Here is a 19,518-nt window from a genome sequence, read left to right as displayed (position 1 = left end):
CATCAATCAAACAAGACTAATAGGTTTCTTTTGCCTATTGTGGCACAAATCTCTGAAGATTTTAGTTTGGCGTATTGGCTCAGTATTCTTTAGTAACATTGTTATGCTGTGTTAAGGAATCCAGTAACAACACATACCCATGCACCCACACAGACACAGCATGTGTGTTAAGTCTTGGGTTTATGTAAGCTGTTCGATCCCATTTCACCTGCCTCCACAATTGTGAATTCTGTCTTCTTTGCCTGTCACAGTGATGAAAACTGTCAGCATTATCATGTCTCAGCACTCAGCTGACCTAGTTACCACTACGAATGCATCTGACTATCTGGCAAACTCTGTTTCTTTGATCATTTATGGTAGAACACTGGAAATCTCCATATGCTTTGAGACTATTTTTATAATGGTTTGGCTAGAACAAATAATCTCTAAGCTGGAAGAAATATTTATTAGGTTTTACTTCCCACAAATGCAGGTCAGTGGTACATTTGTTTACTATTCATTCTGTACATGTAAAAAATATCTATCGCGGTAATTTAAAGTGTGCTTAGTTTGAATTCTGTATTGAATCGGGCATTAGTAGCAAGGATTAACTCCCTGAGATGAAATGAGGAGGAAAACTTTATGGCAGGGGTGTCCAAAATCCGGGGTTATTTAATAAGTGCTGTAATTCCCATGTCGTTCACCAGATTTGAATGTAAATATCCTCAGATTAAAGCTGAAAGTCTGCTGTTTGAACTCATTCATTATTAAATTTCAACTTCAATATACTGCGGTAGACATATTTATGACCGTGTGTATATATAGCAAGCCCTCTTCTATTCAGATCCTGAGGAATTTTTCCCCACACACTATTTTATAATTAAGCAATACTGCACAAGCAAGAGTGCGGTCATACTGAATATCGGCAAGGCCATGATTCACCAGAGGTAGTCCCAGCTATGCCGATATTCAGTATAACCACACGATACAACAGTTCTATAAACAAGAAATTAATGTCAAGTAAGTGACATTTTGGACAAAATATGGCCAAATGTTCTGTTTATTTTTGCTCCACTAGTGGAAATGGATCCCAAAGAAGCCACACTCACTTTATAGCACATCAGCTAGCTAGCTATCTCACGTTGATTTATACATTCCCATTAAAGGTGCTTCCGGCAATATCGGTGTCCCTTCTTCCTTTTCGTCTTCAACTGACAAGCTTTCAGAAGTTATATTCCTGAAACGTATCGTTTGCCACGTCCGCTCACGATGTTGCTAACACTACTGTAGTGACGGTATCGAACAAAGAAGTTTTATGTGGTGAACACAGACAAGCAGAATGATACACACAGTGAAATGTCCCAGTGTTGTTATAGGAAATATAGGCACCGCTCGACCAATCAAATTAGTGGACTGGAACTAACCGTTGTATAATTCACTTTTTATTTTTAAAAAAAATCGGATACATGGTTTTGGTATGTGTTTATATTTGTCCTGCAATGCTCTCATTCTCAATCTGAATTCAGTCAACTAATGGAAAAGGAAAATCAGCATAACACAGCTGATGATTTTCAAACACTTCTCTGATTTTTCAGCTTTCATTTTCATCTGGCTGGCATGATTTGCAGCTCAATTAATGTTTCGTGAGCGTGTGTGTTAGGAAGGAAGCATGAGCACTCATTCGGAGGACGCGGGGGAAAGAGATAGAATTAACTGTGTGAGAAAGTTTGACTCTCTGATATGCAATTAGGTTATATGTGGATGTTTAAATTTTTTGTACACATATTGTATGTAGCATTGCATTAGGATAGAGAAGAGCACAGGCCAGAAACACCAATTAGGAAGACAGGGAGGAAAAAAGACAGCAAAAGAAAAAAGTCTAACCATGCAAATGATGAAGGCCAAAAGTCAGAGGGAGATTGTACTTGAAGTACTTTTTTTTGACCTCTTTTTATTCTGATAAGTATCTATTTTTTTCCATTGCATATGGGGAGTTAGTGTTGTGTGCCAGTTTGAGAGAAATTACCCTTATGGTGTTTTTATTTTGTGGGATTGTTAATCATTTTAAACCTCTCACATTTTTAACCTGCCATGCCAGCTAGCATATTTCATATTCACATTTCACACACGCAGTACACAGATGTGTACTAACAAAAGTGACCATGCCATTTTGCATTCAGCTTCAGAGATATTTCTATTTATACCTGGTTTACATTGGAATGGAGCCCTTCTAAAGATTAAACTCTTTAAAATCACCCTTGATACTTGGTAACTTTTTCCGATATGCCTTTTATGAGCTAGTGTCTTATGAAATGCATGTTTAAAAGCATTATAATTGAGTAAATGATCATAATTTTAGAGAGCCCCAGCTTCCGACTCAGCACAGATGACGATTTGGGTTGAATGCCACAGAGAGCGTAGGCTGGAGGCTCAGCAGTCATGCAGAAGTTTTATAATGGGAGTCTGGCAAGAAAAGAAAAATTGCTTAATCATTAACTGGAAAAATCATGTGAATACTGATAGCCAAAAAAGTAAAACTTGAGTTAGAAGTCAGACTGTAGCTGACTTAGTATGAAGAAAATCAGGGGTAATGAAATCTGGCAGGAATATTTAGTTTGGTTTGACCTACAAACTCATTTACACACAACATTACTAAATTGATAACTGAGGCACATTATAATTAAGGCGCTAACATATGACCATACAGCTATATTTTCTAAACCACTAGCCAAGTTGCACTACAAGCTAGCTGACATCAGACTATAACTATTATATTGCAGAATCCAGCACCCAAGTGCGCTAGTGTTCGGCTTTACACTCCAGTGGCTTTGATGTGATAAAGGGAAACTTAGCTACAGGGTGAGAATTGGCAATGACTAAATTGGATGCTAAAATATTTTATTATTTTAACATTTCAGATTTCATCCAAGTGCATATACAGTAGCTTCTGCCTTTCAATTTTCACCCAGGATTAATTTTTCACACTGCCATCACAGTCAGATTGCTAAGCCTAGATGAATGTGATCTGTACCCTACTTCACTAGATTTGTTCTGGCCATAAAGTTACGCCTGCCATATCTGTAAATCCATAGCAGTACTATTTGTGAAATATATGTATCCTACAACATATAGTTGTTCACCCACCTGTACACCTATGTGCTATATCTTCCTTGCTACCTTAAAGCATGCAGAAAGATTATGATAGCAGAAAGAACAGACAGGATATTTTTCAAGGCTGCCGTGTTTGTGGAAATGGTCCATTTCTAATGCACCTGCTGAACACTGAACTCACAAAGCATGTTGTGAGGGCAAATCTCTAAATTGGGCCATATTTTTTTTTTTGGAAAGAACAGCGATTCGGTAAGAAATCCCAAAGGATTGTGAAGGAGGCTCCCTATATCTGCTATGTGAGTGTAGGGGTGCCCCAGAAGCACTTAAGTTTAAATGCATTGTGCCACATCAGCAGCAGTCAGCATCTCTTGGTCTCTCAGTGGAATTTGAATTAAACTCTTCATCAAAACCTCTGGAGCTCATAATTTAACAGTACCTAATATGGATGTAATGAGTATGTAATGAACGCAGTATGTAATAAATGCAGCTGTATGGTATGCATATTACATGTATTAGGTAGTCAAGATTTGATTTCTGGAAGGCTTCCCAAGGGTATCTCTGAGGGTAAATCCTTGGTCACATTTAATTCCATATAGAAAATGAGAAGTTTATTATCAAACAGTGCTCCATTCAATTTTGTCATACGACATTATTCTCCATGATATTTTTCAACAAAGACGAGCAACGTTGTTGATATGTTACCTAAATTGTTGATTTCCTAACAATCGTCTACCACTGAGTTTCTCAGAGGTGTAGATTTGTTGATGCATTACTTAATTGGATGGTCAGTTAATTTATTTGCCATCATTTTAAGTGGTTGCAGGACTATAAGTGCAGAGTTATTTGGCTCATACAGTTATGCTTGAATCCGCAGAGGGAGTTTATACCAAAGACGAATGCTCCATTTAGAGCTGTAGAACAATTGAGCCTTGGTTGGATTACGACAACCCGTTTTTGAAAGCGGAACTGGAACGAGATTCAGCAAACTAGGACAAATATAGAGTATTTCCAAAAATGGCCTATTATGGTTTCCACAATGCTGACTAAAAAGCCAAATGTTGTGGACCACTGGTGTAGAGGTCAGAACGTATGATCATTTTCCAATTTTGATTTTACAACACCCTTGGTTTTTTTTTTTTTTTTTTTTTTTTTTTTTTTTTTTTATAGCACTGTAAAGTGATTGAATAAATTGTGCAAATCATATGACTAGGCACTTTGTTGGATTAGAACTTTCCACTGTGGGTGATTTTCCTGCCTCTGGACCATATAATAAAGCTAATAGCAGCTTTAAAGAGCACTTAGTTCTGTGTGTCACTTCCACCTCCACGGCTCATTTGCTTTTGTCTGACGTGTGGGTGGGTTGTACATAGAGAGGCAGCATAAGCAGTAATGCAGTATTACTTTTAGAGATGGGGATTTCCACATGAATGTCAAAAAAAAAAAAAATAAACGAAATTACAAGAGATGAACTGTGGTATTCAGGCTCTGGTGGGACAGTATTTTGGTAGACTCAATACTTTTGGTGTAGCAAAATAGGTGTTCTTTAACTGAATACCATATGTGCCCAAAACTGTATATAATGTCCGGTATATTCAAGGGCTGCAACTAATGATTTTTTTTGATAATCAATTAATCTATTGATTATTTATTATTATTATTTTTGAGTTACAATTATTCAATATGTTGGATTATTTTTTTTAAATGTAAAAAACCCACTATGTGGCCAAAAGTTTATGGACTCTTGACCATCACACCCATTGCCATTCCGGGTCATCCCAGAGGTGTTCAGTGGGGTTGAGGTCAGGTCTCTGTGCAGGCCACTCGAGTTCTTTCATTCCAAACCTTCTTCAATGTCTTCATAGAGCTTGCACAGGGGCATTGTCATGCCATTTGTTCCAGTGAAGGGAAATTGTAATGCTACAGCATACAAAGACATTCTATACAACTGTGTGCTTCCAACTTTGTGGCAACAGTTTGATGAAGGCCCACATATGGGTGTGTTGGGAAGGTGTCCACAAACATATGGCCATAAAGTGTATTTCTTTGCAGCATTTCGATCAACTAATACTACTACAGAACTCACTACTCTACTCTATACTACTCTACAGAACTACTTAACTAGGCTTATACCACAGTGTGGTTGAATGCTTGAATCTGATTGGTCAGAAAGTGTCCATTGTTTTCATATAACAGCACGGCTTGGACAGTAGTTCCAGCTGTAACATGGATGATAGATTTATATTAATGCACTCGTTCTGATATGTTATTTTTCTATAGAAACAGTTCATTCACAGGGACTCATATGGCAGATGCTCCACATAAGAAACTGATTTAAAAAAAACATGTTGTTTAGCAAAATAAAGTATAATCATTGATGTGGTGATATTTATTTAACATTTTTATTGAAGGAGTCTCTGTTGTAAACACTGAATAGTCAAAGTTTCCAGCTCAGAAAGAAGAGTTTACGCTTTCCAGTCTCTATGTAAAATGGCAGGCTGTAATCGATGGCAAATCACTGTGCAGAATAACACACTCCAGACCGCACTGTTATAAAAAAAATAATGCACTCCGCTGTGCATCATGCCACATACCACTCCCCCATCCTTCATTATTTTGGTATAACAGCACAGTCTGGAGTGTGTTATTCCTTACCTAATCAAATAACAGCTCACTAACTGCTAAATATCAGTAATAATAATCAATAATCTGTCACAGCACGAGAATATTATGTCAACCAAACGAGACACCCAAACTAAGGTAAAGTGATGTTATTCTGTACATTTTATTGGTTCTGCACACTTCTTTGCTACTATGTCTTTTCTGCATTTCAAGCGCAGTTTTGTTCAATTAAAAATATACACTCTGCAACCACTTTATTATGAACACAGTACACCTGCACATTCGCGCAGTTATCCAATCAGCCAGTTACGTGGCAGCAGCACACAAAACTGCTCAGCATGGTTGTAAAGAGTGCTTATTTGAGTTCCTATAGACTTCCTGTCAGCTCAAACCAGTCTGGTCATTCTCCTGTAATCTGTTTCATCAACAAGATGTTTCAGCCTGCAGATTCTCCACTCACAGGATGTATTTTTGTTTTTCGCATCATTCTGTGTAAACTGTAGAGACTGTTGTGTGTGAAAATCCCAGGCTCTCAGCAGTTTCTGAAATACTCAAACCAGCCCATCTGGTACCAACATCCATACCACGATCAAAGTCACAGACGATCACGTGTTTTCTACATTCTAATGTTTGATGTTGAACATTAACTGAAGCTCTTGTCCTGTATCTGCATGATTTTTTGCATTGTGCTGCTGCCACGTGATTGGCTGATTGGATACCTGCATGAATGTGCAGGTGTACAGGTGTTCCTAATAAAGTGAATGGTGAGTGTATATTGTCTATGCTAAGGAAATTAAACATTTAGCAATGCTACTGAGACAAAATAGTTTAAGTTAGAAGGTAATTGATTCAAATAGCTTTGCTGCTCGCTGCCCAACCCTGCATAATGGACATGCTTCATGACACAAGATGTGTTCTGAGATGAGAAAATGTTCGTCTCGTAGACAGATCATTCATTTGAGACCATTTTAAGTCATTTTCAACTCATCGAGGTGTCATACAAATTTCTGACACTTTTGCCTAAAGTAGTATATGATAATGTTTTCTGATGGGTGGGAAAGATTGAGAAATATGACCATAAATATATGATATAACTAGAAAACTAGAGAAGACTACTCAATACATAGCAGCTAATAATCATACTCAAATGTTGACATTTCGTTTCCACTGTTTTTCACATTGGCCACAAATGAATGATTACAAATAGCTTGTGTTTTCATGTGAGCAATATTTCTATATCCTAAGACAAACAGTGTAGTGTAATGTAAAGAGTTTCCATATTTTAGAGGAAGTTTTTTCTGTGATAACGTGCACCACCGTTTTCATCAAAGTAAAGAGATGTGCACCACAGTGTGCTTCATTACACAGTCCAACTACTCAATAATAAAATTTGTTGCCAACTATTTTTATTATTGATTTTTACAGGTACATTCTTATGAATATACCTCAAGCTCCCAATGCATTATTTCATTAGGGCTGGATTGTAAACCACTGAGTTTAAAACAATTGCCTGGGCTTCTGATTTTTTTTAGTAAATAAAATAAGTGTTAATCCGAGTGCTTGGTGAAGAGGTAGGTCTTCAGTTTTTGTTTGACAACAGTCTTTGAGTCAGCTGTTCAGACCACCATGGGAAGTTCATTCCAGCACCTGAATGCCAATACAGAGTATCCATCTCTGCTCCAAAGTGCACTTTTACTCCAGGACTAATTGAGAATGATTCCATTGGTTTTCTTTCAAATGAAGAGAAATTATGATGTGTACCACAGTCCCAGATGAATATTAGCCATTTTTTGGCTCTTGGGAGATCTTATGATTTTTTGGAATTTTGAGACCACATTGCCAATGGAGTGAAGATGCCTGATTTTATCATTAGCATAACCTATAGAACAGTCTATCCTTGAGGACTTTGTTACCCCCTGACCATGGCTATTTCAAAGTAGTTCATCTGTTTATCATCCAAATCACGGTCAACTTCCCTTTCTCACCCAGTACTAATGAGATAGCTATGAGATTAGCTAATTAGGGAAGCCTTTCATGAAAGGGATTAAATCTGTAGATGGCAACACACAGGATGAGAGAGAGGGGAGGGAGGTTTAAAAAATGAGCAGTAGGCTGGGAGTTGTGCTGGAGAAGCAGTGGGATATAGCTTTGCAGCAAGAGGGGAGCGTGCTGGGTAAATTGGATGTTTTTCTTTTCTCCCCTCCTTCCTGCTTAGTTCTCGTAGCACAGCACGCACACTTTGCTGGTGCTTGTTCATTTAACCAACTCGGCACATCTAATGCACTCAGAGTAAGAGAGATAAGAAGTGGGTCTGCTGGATTAAAAAGAAGGAGTGAATAATGGACAGATTGTTGTATGTGGTGAGGAGGATGTCACCTCGGAAGAGGGAGAGGAGCTTCCAGTGGGAGGCAGAGAGTCCCGAGACCTGCGACGAGAGTCTGTGCTCACTGAGCCTCTGCATCAGTGGTAAGATGAGAACAAACTTTCTGTCTTTCTCTTAACTCTTACTCTATCTTGCTTCTCTCTTTAGCTTCCTCTATTTCAATTGCACCTGTATGGTTTAATTAATAAACTTTGACCCGCGATCTTCTTGTTTTGCATCAAGCATATTCATGTAGTCTCTATCATATCCACTTATTAGAAAAGGTGCTAAAGGGGTGAAAATTCTCTCTTTCCTACTACTACTCTGTCTTGTTTCATACTTTCACTCATTTTAATCCTTTTCATTTAATGTCAGTGTCATAATAATAACTTTGACCTGTGATTTTCATTGATGTACCAGAAACTTGTTTTATGTAAAGCGTATTCATGCAGTTTATTCTCGAGAGACAAGGTGCTTGGTGAAAACTCTCTCTTCTGTATGGTTTCAGTCAAAATCCCCCAGGGTAGAGGTGGGGCTAAATTTGTGGTGACACACTTAAACCTCAGCTTGAAAGGCATACGCCAGTCTTATTGCGATGCCGATGATTGAGCAGAATTGATTTCACTTTAGAGGTTTAAATATTTGATGCGATTGACATTTCTAGTTGATCACAATATGTATATGCTATATCCTCTATGTATACAAACTGAATGATAATCAGAGTGATTCATTTATGTGATTCCATAAACTAGGACAAAGCATCTAATCCCTCTGAGTCATGCTTGCTTCTTGGATTTATGAATGGCATTGGCAGCTGTTTAAGCAGAGAGTTTAATGATAATTATCAAGTGCATTATCAGATCTCTAGGGAAACTGATAACTGTGCTCAGGTTACTCTCACATGCGCTCTTGGATCATCTTCCATCAGCAGATGTCCAAATAGATGTTCAGTCTACTGGTGACCTCATCATTCTGGTGGTCTCATTTATTCTTATCACAAATTTGTTAACTAACCCATGGGCCAAGTGAATGTGCCAATGCACTTACCCCGTCCATTGTTTTGGTTGCATGGAAACATAATTAACTAGACTAAAAATGGTAGCTAGTGTAGTTTACCCCAAAACTCTGATGCACTGAAAACCAGTAACAAAAATAAATAAAATGTAAATCATATCAGAAATTGAGCCCTTCATTTAATTGCCATTTGCTGTGGTGATGGGGGTGGAAACTTACTGTCTACAGAGAATAGACAGATGACAGCTCATGATTTCAGTGTCACAGTGGTGTGTGGAAGCCCTTTTTTCTAGGCCAGAGCTGTAGCTATTTAACTATGGCTTTGAAAACACTCAGTGACACTGAAAAAATACTGAAAAAAAACCAAGCAAGGCTGTCTTATCTCTTAACTCTACGAATACATAGTGCCATCACCTTGCATTTTAAAGCTTGAGTGAAAAAAGATGCTAGCTAGACTTAAATTATTGATTTATTTATTTATTTTTAACCACAGTTAAGCATAGTTACAAAGCTAGCAGAATTGAGAGAACAATGTAGCTACTAGCTGAAATGTTAGTCAACGCCATGTTGGTGTCACAAACACAGTAGACTATCAAGGGAATTTAAGTACTAATGCTATTACAAATGCTTATCTCTAGCTTTAATATAATTTATCTGACTAATAAAAATGTATCTTACTAACAGCCACATAGACACATCCTCATTTTTTGCTGTCGTGCAGCAGGCAGTAGGACTCTGGAATGAAGCTCATTGTGTTCAATAATAATACAATAATATAAGAAGCAGGATTTATTTCTGAGGTTGATGACGTCTGATCTTGATATATCAGTTGATATTGAAAATATATATATATATTTTTTTACTGGCATTTAATTTCAAGTGCTTTTTACCTTACTGGCCTTGTTTACACTCCTTGATGATGTTCTTCCAACTAGTCATAGCTCAATTTCTATGATCAGCACTGCCTGTAAAAGTAAAATGTTCCACTATGTCAAAAAAGCTGCCTTTATAAAAAGCATTTCAGAATAAATTACATTGTTTCACATCTAATGTATTATTCAGAACCAGACTTGATATATTCACTGAGTCTCTGAAAATGTTTAACAAGCTTTTCACTTTAACTCTCAGGAGAAGTCGCCCTGTTCTCCTATGGCACTATGTAATTATGAACAGTAAGATATAATTAGGTACCAGTACTAATGAGGCATGTGAGCATGTATAACTGCAGATTGTTTTAAACTACAATTCATGACTAAAGAAGGACACGATCTCAAACTTCAGGCTCTTATTTTTAGGGCTCTCAAATTCCTTTAAAATTGTGTTTAAATATTATATACTTATACGCTCACTGTCCACTTTAATATGAACACCTGTACTCCTGAACATTCATGCAATTATCCTATCAATCAGTCATGTGGCAGTGGGCACAGGGGCACATTCTCACGGAAACGGGACAGCTGAAGCCTGGACAGTCTTCCTCTCAGCTGGAACTCAATTTCTCCTCTGATCAGTCTCATCAACAAGGCGTTTTGACCCGCAGAACTGTTACGAAGCCATTCTATGTACCAGTTGTGTGGGAAAATCCCAAGAGATCAGCCATTTCTGAATTACTCAAAACCAGCTCATCTGGCACAACAACCAACAACCATGCCATGGTCAAAGTCACTGGGATCACATTTTTTCCCTTATTCTGATATTTGATGTAAACATTAACTGAAGCTCTTGACCTGTATCTGCATGATTTTATGCAAAGCACTGCTGCCACATAATTGGATAATTGCATGAATAAACATGTCTATTAAAGTGGACAGTCAGTGTATATATATATATATATATATATATTTATTTGGATGGATTTATGTATTTATTTTATCCACAGTAACCCTGTCATTGATATTAAACTTGATTTTTCATTTCTTATGCTACCCAGAGTCAACATCAAAACTTCAGTTCTCAACTCAAAAATAACCAAATATAAGATTATTAAACCTATTTCTAGACATTTTTCCTTATTTCAAGCTTTAAATTGAATTAGTCCTTTGGGAGATAATTTTGCTTCTTTCTAGAAAAAATTACTTAAAATTATCTGCCAATCGAAGAAGCTTGGATTTAGTAAAATGTCCAGAAATAGGTTTAGTCCTATTATATTTGGTTTATTGTAAGCATATAATAGGAAATACTAGATAAATTTGAGTATAGTCAAAATAGTATGGATATTTTATTATTATTATTTTTTTTGCAGAGCATCATCAAACAGTTATGCCAAATCCCGAATGGCGACATATATATAAATAAGATCTTTAAACAAAATAATAACAATTGACACCAATCACCCTGTTCAAAAGTTTACATCCCCCTGGCTCTTAATGTAGTGTTTTGCCTTCTTGAGCATCAGTGAATGTTTGCACCTTTTGTAATAGTTGTGTACGAGTCCCTCAACTGTCCTCAGTGTGAAAAGATGGATCTCAAGTAGTATAGTATAGTATCTCAAATAATTTGCAGGACCTGGAGGATTTTTCTGAAGAACAGTGGGCAGTTTAACTAGTTTAACAAGGGACTCATGAACAACTATCACAAAACATAAAAACAGCCATTGATCGTCCAGGTAACAGCACACAGTAGTAAGAATCAAGTGTTTCAACTGGTGAATCAACTGGTTCATTTGTGTAAATTCAGTTATTATTGTGTCTTATGGACTATATGTAAACATCTGGTGTGTTTGTGTGTGTGTGTGTGTGTGTGTGTGCATATATAAATATATATATATATATATATATATATATATATATATATATATATATATATATATATATATATATATACACGCTTACTGCATAGGGTTATGTCATTGTAGGACCTAGGTACTGCAAAAATAAACTCTGCTACACACATCTTGCACAAATTATGTCTCATCAATGTTCCATGCATTTTCTTTTTATTCTCCTGTTTATGCATTTCATAGCATTAGACAGGATGGAGTTTGTATTGCTGATTGTAGTTAGTTGTGTGTAAACAACTACCCAAAAAAAGCACATAATGTTGATTAATCACAAAAGGAAAGCAGCTGATGAACATAAAAATGATGATGTAAAGACATTTTCAAATTTAGATGTAAACCTAAAAATGTACAATATGTATTTGCTGCTTGCATTTTCTACATCAAGCGCATCAAGGTTATTTATTTATTTGTCTAAAAAAAGACTTATGTTTTTATAAGTGACTAAAAGTAGAAGATGAGATCTTAAACATGCAAATGCGGAATTTTCCCTACAAATACATAAATCAGATACAGGGTCTCCATGTCCTTCCGGAATTTCACCGGGTTCTCTGGTCCCGCAGTTTAATTTGCTCTGCCAGCCCGAATATGACCAATATTTGGTCTTGTCGAGTTCTCAGCGACAGTGAAATTATGGAAGGAAAATGGCTAAAATTGGATCACAGTAATCACTGTCCATGTCTGATGTGCTGAGCCCAGAAAAATGAACATCCGTCTATTCCAGTGTGGGCAACTCATGCCTTGGCTGATTAGTTAGCTGCCGTGTTAATAGTCCCCATCACAAGACCTCATGACAGGCATCCCAGCAATTCATGGCACAAGCTGTGTTTAAGCAACAGATGCTTCCAAATTGCCAGTAAGCTTGCATTAAAATAGATCATGCTATGGGTAGTTTTAAAATAGGTGCCAAAGGCTGCAGTTTTTGTAATTGCAAGAAGAGTGTTTGATGAGTGAGGAAAATGGAGGGAAGAAAGCACTATAGAATGATAAGAGAAGCAAGAAGCATCTCTCTAACTTTTTTTTAAAGTGCGTAACTGTCATGTCTCTGTGAACCCTGTAATATACAGAAATATACATTTCCAACAAGTGTGTCCTTCACATGCAATTGATAATAGTAGTTTATATATAATATATTATATATAAAATATAGTTAATTTACTTACATCCATCCAATTTCTATACCGCTTATCCCGGGTTGCAGGGAGCCTATCCCAGGGCACAAGGCAGGGGACACCCTGGACAGAGTACCAACCCATCACAGGGCACAATTGCACACACACTTGCAAATCCATTCACACACTACGGACAATTTAGAGATGCCAATCAGCCTACAACTGGGGGAGGAAACTCCCTGCCCACAGGATGGAGGTGCGAGGCTTTACTGTAAGTAATTAGGTATAAAGTCATGAGGCGTATGGATATTACTGCACTAATATTAATCTTATTAGAGCGGTATAAAATCAACAGTATAGAAAATGTAATTGCTAACCACACTTATACCACAATCAATCATAATGGCAGGCATACTGGTACATTGTTTATAGCTAAATCCAAGATATCCCTGTCTAGTGTATAGGGACAGGCATTGCTATTAAGTACCATTTCAGAACACAGAAAGTATCGCTTTTTCATTTCTTCCCAGGCGTCATTTCCATTGTGTGTCACACTAAATCTTGTGAAAAGAAGAGCTATAAGAATGGAACAGCTACATACTCACATCAAAGCATCATGATTCATTCTCTTCTAGGTTGTGTATTAGAATCAATCCTGCTCTGAAGTTTGACATTTGTTAGAGAACTCACTGTTCTGTAAGACAGCAAAAGAAAGGCCTCCTTTATTCATTGTTCAGCCAAGGTCTGTGTGTAGCTACAGAGATAGAATTCTGAATATTGAATATTTCATAAGTGCGTCAAGTCAAGTGGCGTCAGAGAAAGTTGAGAAAACACCGGCATCTGCAAAGTTGGCTGTTCTTTTGTCATGTGTCACTCGCTATATTTGTCCCTATTCCAAAGAATCTCACACTATCTGAGGTGTCATGGAGCATGTGGATTTTGTAGGAGTCCTAGAAAAAGCTTCAACCGCTAACATCACCCCTTTTCTTCATTAACTATTCGAAATTTTTCATACGAGTTGGTTCTTATGAATTAGCAATTAAAAATGAGAAATGACAACATGTGATAAATGTCTGCAATAATTTGGAAGTACAGCCTTTGGCATGTGTGATTGTCTTCACACATGTTGTGTAGGAAATCCTAATTCTTCAAAGTGCAATAAAATCTATTATGTTCAACTCAACTAACATAAGACAATCACATATAACATCAGTTAACTATAATTATTAGGGATGTACTGAAATTTCAGCCACAGAAGATTTTCACCCAAAATTAATCCAAAGAGAAAAAAAATCTGAAAATCCTTACCAAAAAAGATGAAGTGTGCTCTGTGGTAATAGGTATTAGGTAACTGAGAATGAGCTGTTCTGTCATCCTGGGTAACTGAGAAAGAGCTGCTCTGTGGTGCTGGGTAACTGAGAATGAGCTGTTCTGTCATCCTGGGTAACTGAGAAAGAGCTGCTCTGTGGTGCTGGGTAACTGAGGAAGAGCTGCACTAGGGGTACTGGGTAACTGAGAAAGAGCTGGACTGTGGCACTAGGTAACTGAGAAAGGGCTGCTCTGTGGTATTGGGTAACTGAGAAAAGGCTGCTCAATGGTGCTGGGTAACTGAGAAAGGACTGCTCTGTAGTGCTGGGTAACTGAGAAGGAGCTGCTCTGTGGTATTGGGTAAATGGGAAAGAGCTGCTCTGTGTTGCTGGGTAGCTTAGAAACAGCTGCTCTATGGTATTAGGTAGCGGAGAAAGAGCTGCTCTGTGGTGCTGGGTAGCTGAGAAACAGCTGCTCTGTGGTGTTGGGTAGCTGAGAAACAGCTGCTCTGTAGTACTGGGTAGCGGAGAAAGAGCTGCTCTGTAGTACTGGGTAGCTGACAAAGAGCTGCTCTGTGGTATTGGGTAGCTGACAAAGAGCTGCTCTGTGGTACTGCGTAGCTGAGAAAGAGCTGCTCTGTGGTGCTGGGTAGCTGAGAAACAGCTGCTCTGTGGTATTGGGTAGCTGAGAAACAGCTGCTCTGTGGTGTTGGGTAGCTGAGAAACAGCTGCTCTGTAGTACTGGGTAGTAAAGAAAGAGCTGCTCCGTGGTATTGGGTAGCTGAGAAAGAGCTGCTCTGTGGTACTGCGTAGCTGAGAAAGAGCTGCATTGTGGTGCTGGGTAGCTCAGAAACAGCTGCTCTGTGGTATTGGGTAGCTCAGAAACAGCTGCTCTGTGGTATTGGGTAGCTGAGAAAGAGCTGCTCTGTAGTACTGGGTTGCTGAGAAAGAGCTGCTCTGTGGTACTAGGTAGCTGAGAAAGAGCTGCATTGTGGTACTGCGTAGCTGAGAAACAGCTGCTCTGTGGTATTGGGTAGCTCAGAAACAGCTGCTCTGTGGTATTGGGTAGCTGAGAAAGAGCTGCTCTGTAGTACTGGGTTGCTGAGAAAGAGCTGCTCTGTGGTACTAGGTAGCTGAGAAAGAGCTGCTCTGTGGTACTAGGTAGATGAGAAAGATGTTCACTGTGTGCCTTCTCTCACCTATTCTGAATATAGACTCATTTGCAACTGCTTGACTGTATAATTTTGTCCTAACTAGCCGTAGCAGTGTGTAGGAGAGAAATTAGGTCAGAGCACATGCTTTTTTTTGCTTTCTCTCCCACTCTCTCACCCTTTTTCTGCCTCTGTTTCCTTCCTTTACTCTCTTGTTTTGTCGACTGTTCTGTATATTAATGGCATTGAGGTAATGTTCAGGTGGTATATATTATATATATAAATGATGATTATAAATAAATGATCATCAGCAGAATCTTATATTCACATAGTTTGATTATCCTGTTTTCTTCCATAGACTGGTTTTAATAAGACCTCCAGTGCACTTTTCAGCTCATGGACCTGCGTATAATTCACTCCCTCACCTATATTTAGCAGGCTGAAGATTCTCCACAAGTCGGCGCTCTTACTCATTTAGCTTGTCTGTGAATTTTTTGCTGAAACAGGAAAAAAAGCTGGTTTGAATCTGAACTGACAGAATCTGATAAATATTTGTGCTCAGACATTTCATGTGTACGATGTAATTAGGCCAAAAAAGAAACCATACATCAACACGGGTTACATTTCATTATGCTATTGTTGCAGTACGACAAACACACGTTTTTACTGATTTCCGTAGCTTAATTATAAAATGGTTTGTGAGCTACGTATGTATAATATTGTCAAGCCTAAATACAGTAACTTCTGAATAATATGTAGATTTGATACCAATGGTTTCTGGCATTCATTAACTTAATTTTTTGGAGTCAGTATAGAGTCTCACAATTTAATTGCAGAATGTCCACATGGAGAATCATGCAGAATCTTGAAAAGTCTTACTTTGAAATTAAAGGCCTTAATATGTTTAAATGCAAAAACTGAACTGAATTAAATTAATATAATTGCCAATTTTCAGACTTTAAGGTTGTTATTATTAATTTTATGCATGTTAGTGACACTGTAAAGCAGTAAATCCAGATGGCTGACTGTCATAAAATTCTCAGATCAATGCTATGTCCTAAGTCAGGACTATTCAACAAAAATTTGAGAAGATTCAGTTACATAATTTTTTTTTTACAGAGGTCCAGATAAGCTACTATCATGACTGAAGTACATCAACAGTAGGATTGCTACAGTGTCACAGCTTCAGAGATAGCCACAGTGAATGATTGGATGGGCAACTTAACATTTACTTTTTCACAATACAGATTAAATTGCTTTTCCGTTTGCATTTTTTTGGCTTTTGCTTGCAGCCAGTCTCTATTTCTTAAAATGACAAAATGATAAATACTAAAAATGGGCTTCTTTGATCAATCTTTTAGTGAAGTTGTGTGTAAATGTTTGTGTAAGCCAAACCTAACTAAAATTTTCCAGCCAGAAAGGCTGATTTTCTTCATACTAGGTATCATCATAGGTATTTTGATCACCCGTAAAATGCAAAGCGCATTTCCGACACAGCTCATTTGCATGTAGTGATCCCCATAAAGCTCCATAAAAGTTCAAGTGCACAGACAGCTGGGAGTATGAAATGAAAGACTGAAAGGCTGAAAGACAGAAGTGGAAGTATTTTTTTTTATCTACTTCTATTCCTATAAAAATGTTTAATAACGTATATTATTAACAATAATAAGTGAGTGCTAAATCTTCCATCAGCTGAGGCATTTCTTCACTGCTTAAGGCTATGTGCAGTCACAGGAGCCTGTCCTCCGTTTATATGGCAGCATTTCTTTTGTAATAATTGAATGTTTAGTTTTATTTGTTTTAATATATGGGTTTGTGTTGGCTCACTTTCTTGACTTTTTTATTATATTCTTTATATTCTTTAATTAATGCCATAGTGACGGATTTTCACAAAATTTTCTTGATGGTAGTCGCAGTCCCTGTTTTTTATGTAAATGTTGCTCTCAAATATGTTTTGGTAATGATCTCTTTACTATGTTCTCCTGCTGAAACCAATAGAAACCAATAGAAACCAAGAATTGGCCAAATTTAAAACGCATAATAAACATATACAGACAGTGTTTAAAAGGACGTGTCAGAGGAGCAACACTTCCTGTGGTTTAATATATATATATTAATAATATATATAATTGATTGATCACAGTGCCACTTTTCCCACAGTACCACATTCCTTCCTTGATATTGTGGAAATATTAGAGGTGTAATTTGGTTCTTGTCTCCTTTTTCCCCTTGAAAGATGTTACTGAGACATCAGAACAAGATGCTAGTGGTGCTTTCTGTCCAGTCAGTGGTTGTAAAATATTATAATAGCTCAGCCTCAAGTCACTGTTCAGACAGTCCCCTTGTGTTAGAGATGATCTTACACTCTTTAGCATTTCTGCCATGAATGTGTGGCATGTCAGCAATGCTTCACAGACAAAGCTGGTGCTTTGCTTTTCACCTCATATTTTTTGGGTCACATAAATAAATGAGTAATTTTGTCAGTTTCTTTGATTCTATGATATTCTAGTACTACAGGAACTGTGAGGCTCCTGCATAATTCTATGCAAAATAAATCAACACTGTTACTTTCAACCATGTTACTCATATAAGAGATTAATGCAGCCATTACCGGTAAAGTGATCTCATAAAAAATAGGATATTGTTGCCTTAGATGACTTACAAGGGATAAACATCACCCCAATCATTAAATAACCCATCAGTAGTCATCTTGAAATCAACCCACACAGCATCATATATTAGAATTGATTTGGGTGAGAATTTAGTTCTTTTGATTTTTATGATTTTTAATATGGGTATAAACCAGAGAAGTAAATTTTGCACATCAAATATGAATTTACTGATTGATTACATTTGTACATAAAGAGAAAATAATTGTCCAAAAAATATTTTTAGCTGGCTGTCATTTTAATATAGGTCTGAAAGGGTTAAATACCATTTCAAACCACTGGGACCATTGCTTATTCATTTCTTCCCACACTGCATGTCTGTTGAGTGTAATGTTACATCCTGTGGGAAATTTGTGCATTGCTATAAAGACAGAGCAGATTGATGCTCACCTCAAAGCACCATGATTCATTCTATATAAGACACACTTTTGTACACAGCTGGCCCTGCTCAAACTGAGTGTTTGTAAAACTCAGTAAGCCGTATGGACAAATAGAAGAGAAGATGAGAAATAAGGTGGTTAGTTGTTGGTTCTATGGAATGAACATATCAATATTTTATCGTTTTACGAGAAATGGGAATTGAGGCAAGAGTTTGATGTTTAATTGCCATTGCGTGGCATTGCGTCAGTGGATGTGGAGTCTGACTGCAGTGTGAGAAGAGAGGAATGTGCGGAAGAAGACAAAGCAATGAGATAATCTATGGATGAGAAGGATGCATGCATGTGAATTTTTGAAAGATTGCAGAGACAATTAGAGGGGAAGGGCTCAAAGTTAGCAAAGGGCACATGAATCAAGATTTTAAAACACGTAATACAGCATAACCTGCTGAACAACAGCAACCAGTATTAAAGCACAACGTAGAAAACCACAGTTTAATCAAATTATAATTATAATTGGATTAACACAGCCCACTGTCTCATTTCATCCGGGCCACTGAACCTGCAAAAAATCAGAAACAGCTTTATTGGCCAAGTGTGCTTGCACATACAAGGGATTTGTTTCTGGCTTAGAGGTGCTTCTAGTACTTACATTTAGTGCAACACACAGTGGGGTACAAAGAATGAGGAGAAAGGAGAAAAAAGTAAAACAATATAAAAAAAATATATATAATACAGACCAATATAACCAAAACACAGTGTAGCATATGTCCAATAGGGATGTGCCAAAAACTGTGCAAACCAGTAAGTGTGGGTTACAACGTAGCAGTAATATATTGCACTATAGCCCAACAATTGTACTTTAAAGAAGATTAGTGTCCATATTAACTGTTCATGAGGAAGATAACCTATGCTGAAAAACTTTTCTTTTGCCTAGTTGTGTTGGTGTAGAGTACTCTGTAGCGCCTACCAGAGGGGAGGAGTTCAACAAGATCATGGCTCACGTGTGTGGGTTTTGTGATAATTTTTTTCTGTCTGCTT

At 37.4% G+C, this 19,518-nt stretch overlaps 1 protein-coding gene across 8 annotated transcripts in view; it reads left to right on the top strand.

Moving 5' to 3' along the window:
- The window catches only part of grip2b (glutamate receptor interacting protein 2b), a 202,840-nt gene that overhangs the window by 52,395 nt on the left and 130,927 nt on the right, over positions 1-19,518 (top strand). For 6 of the 8 annotated variants that reach the window (XM_053227035.1, XM_053227038.1, XM_053227036.1 and 3 more), the window contains exon 1: positions 7,860-8,175. The exons of the other annotated variants lie outside the window; for them this stretch is intronic. In XM_053227035.1, coding sequence (XP_053083010.1) covers positions 8,049-8,175 — 127 coding nt within the window. In that variant the 5' untranslated portion in view covers positions 7,860-8,048. Of the gene's footprint in view, positions 1-7,859; positions 8,176-19,518 lie in introns of those variants that run through there. 8 annotated transcript variants of the gene reach the window in all.

The sequence above is a fragment of the Pangasianodon hypophthalmus genome, chromosome 20, assembly GCF_027358585.1.
Source record: "Pangasianodon hypophthalmus isolate fPanHyp1 chromosome 20, fPanHyp1.pri, whole genome shotgun sequence".
Taxonomy (NCBI): domain Eukaryota; kingdom Metazoa; phylum Chordata; class Actinopteri; order Siluriformes; family Pangasiidae; genus Pangasianodon; species Pangasianodon hypophthalmus.
The sequence above is the reverse complement of the archived record's forward strand: the minus strand, read 5'-3'. Positions and strand labels throughout refer to the sequence as shown.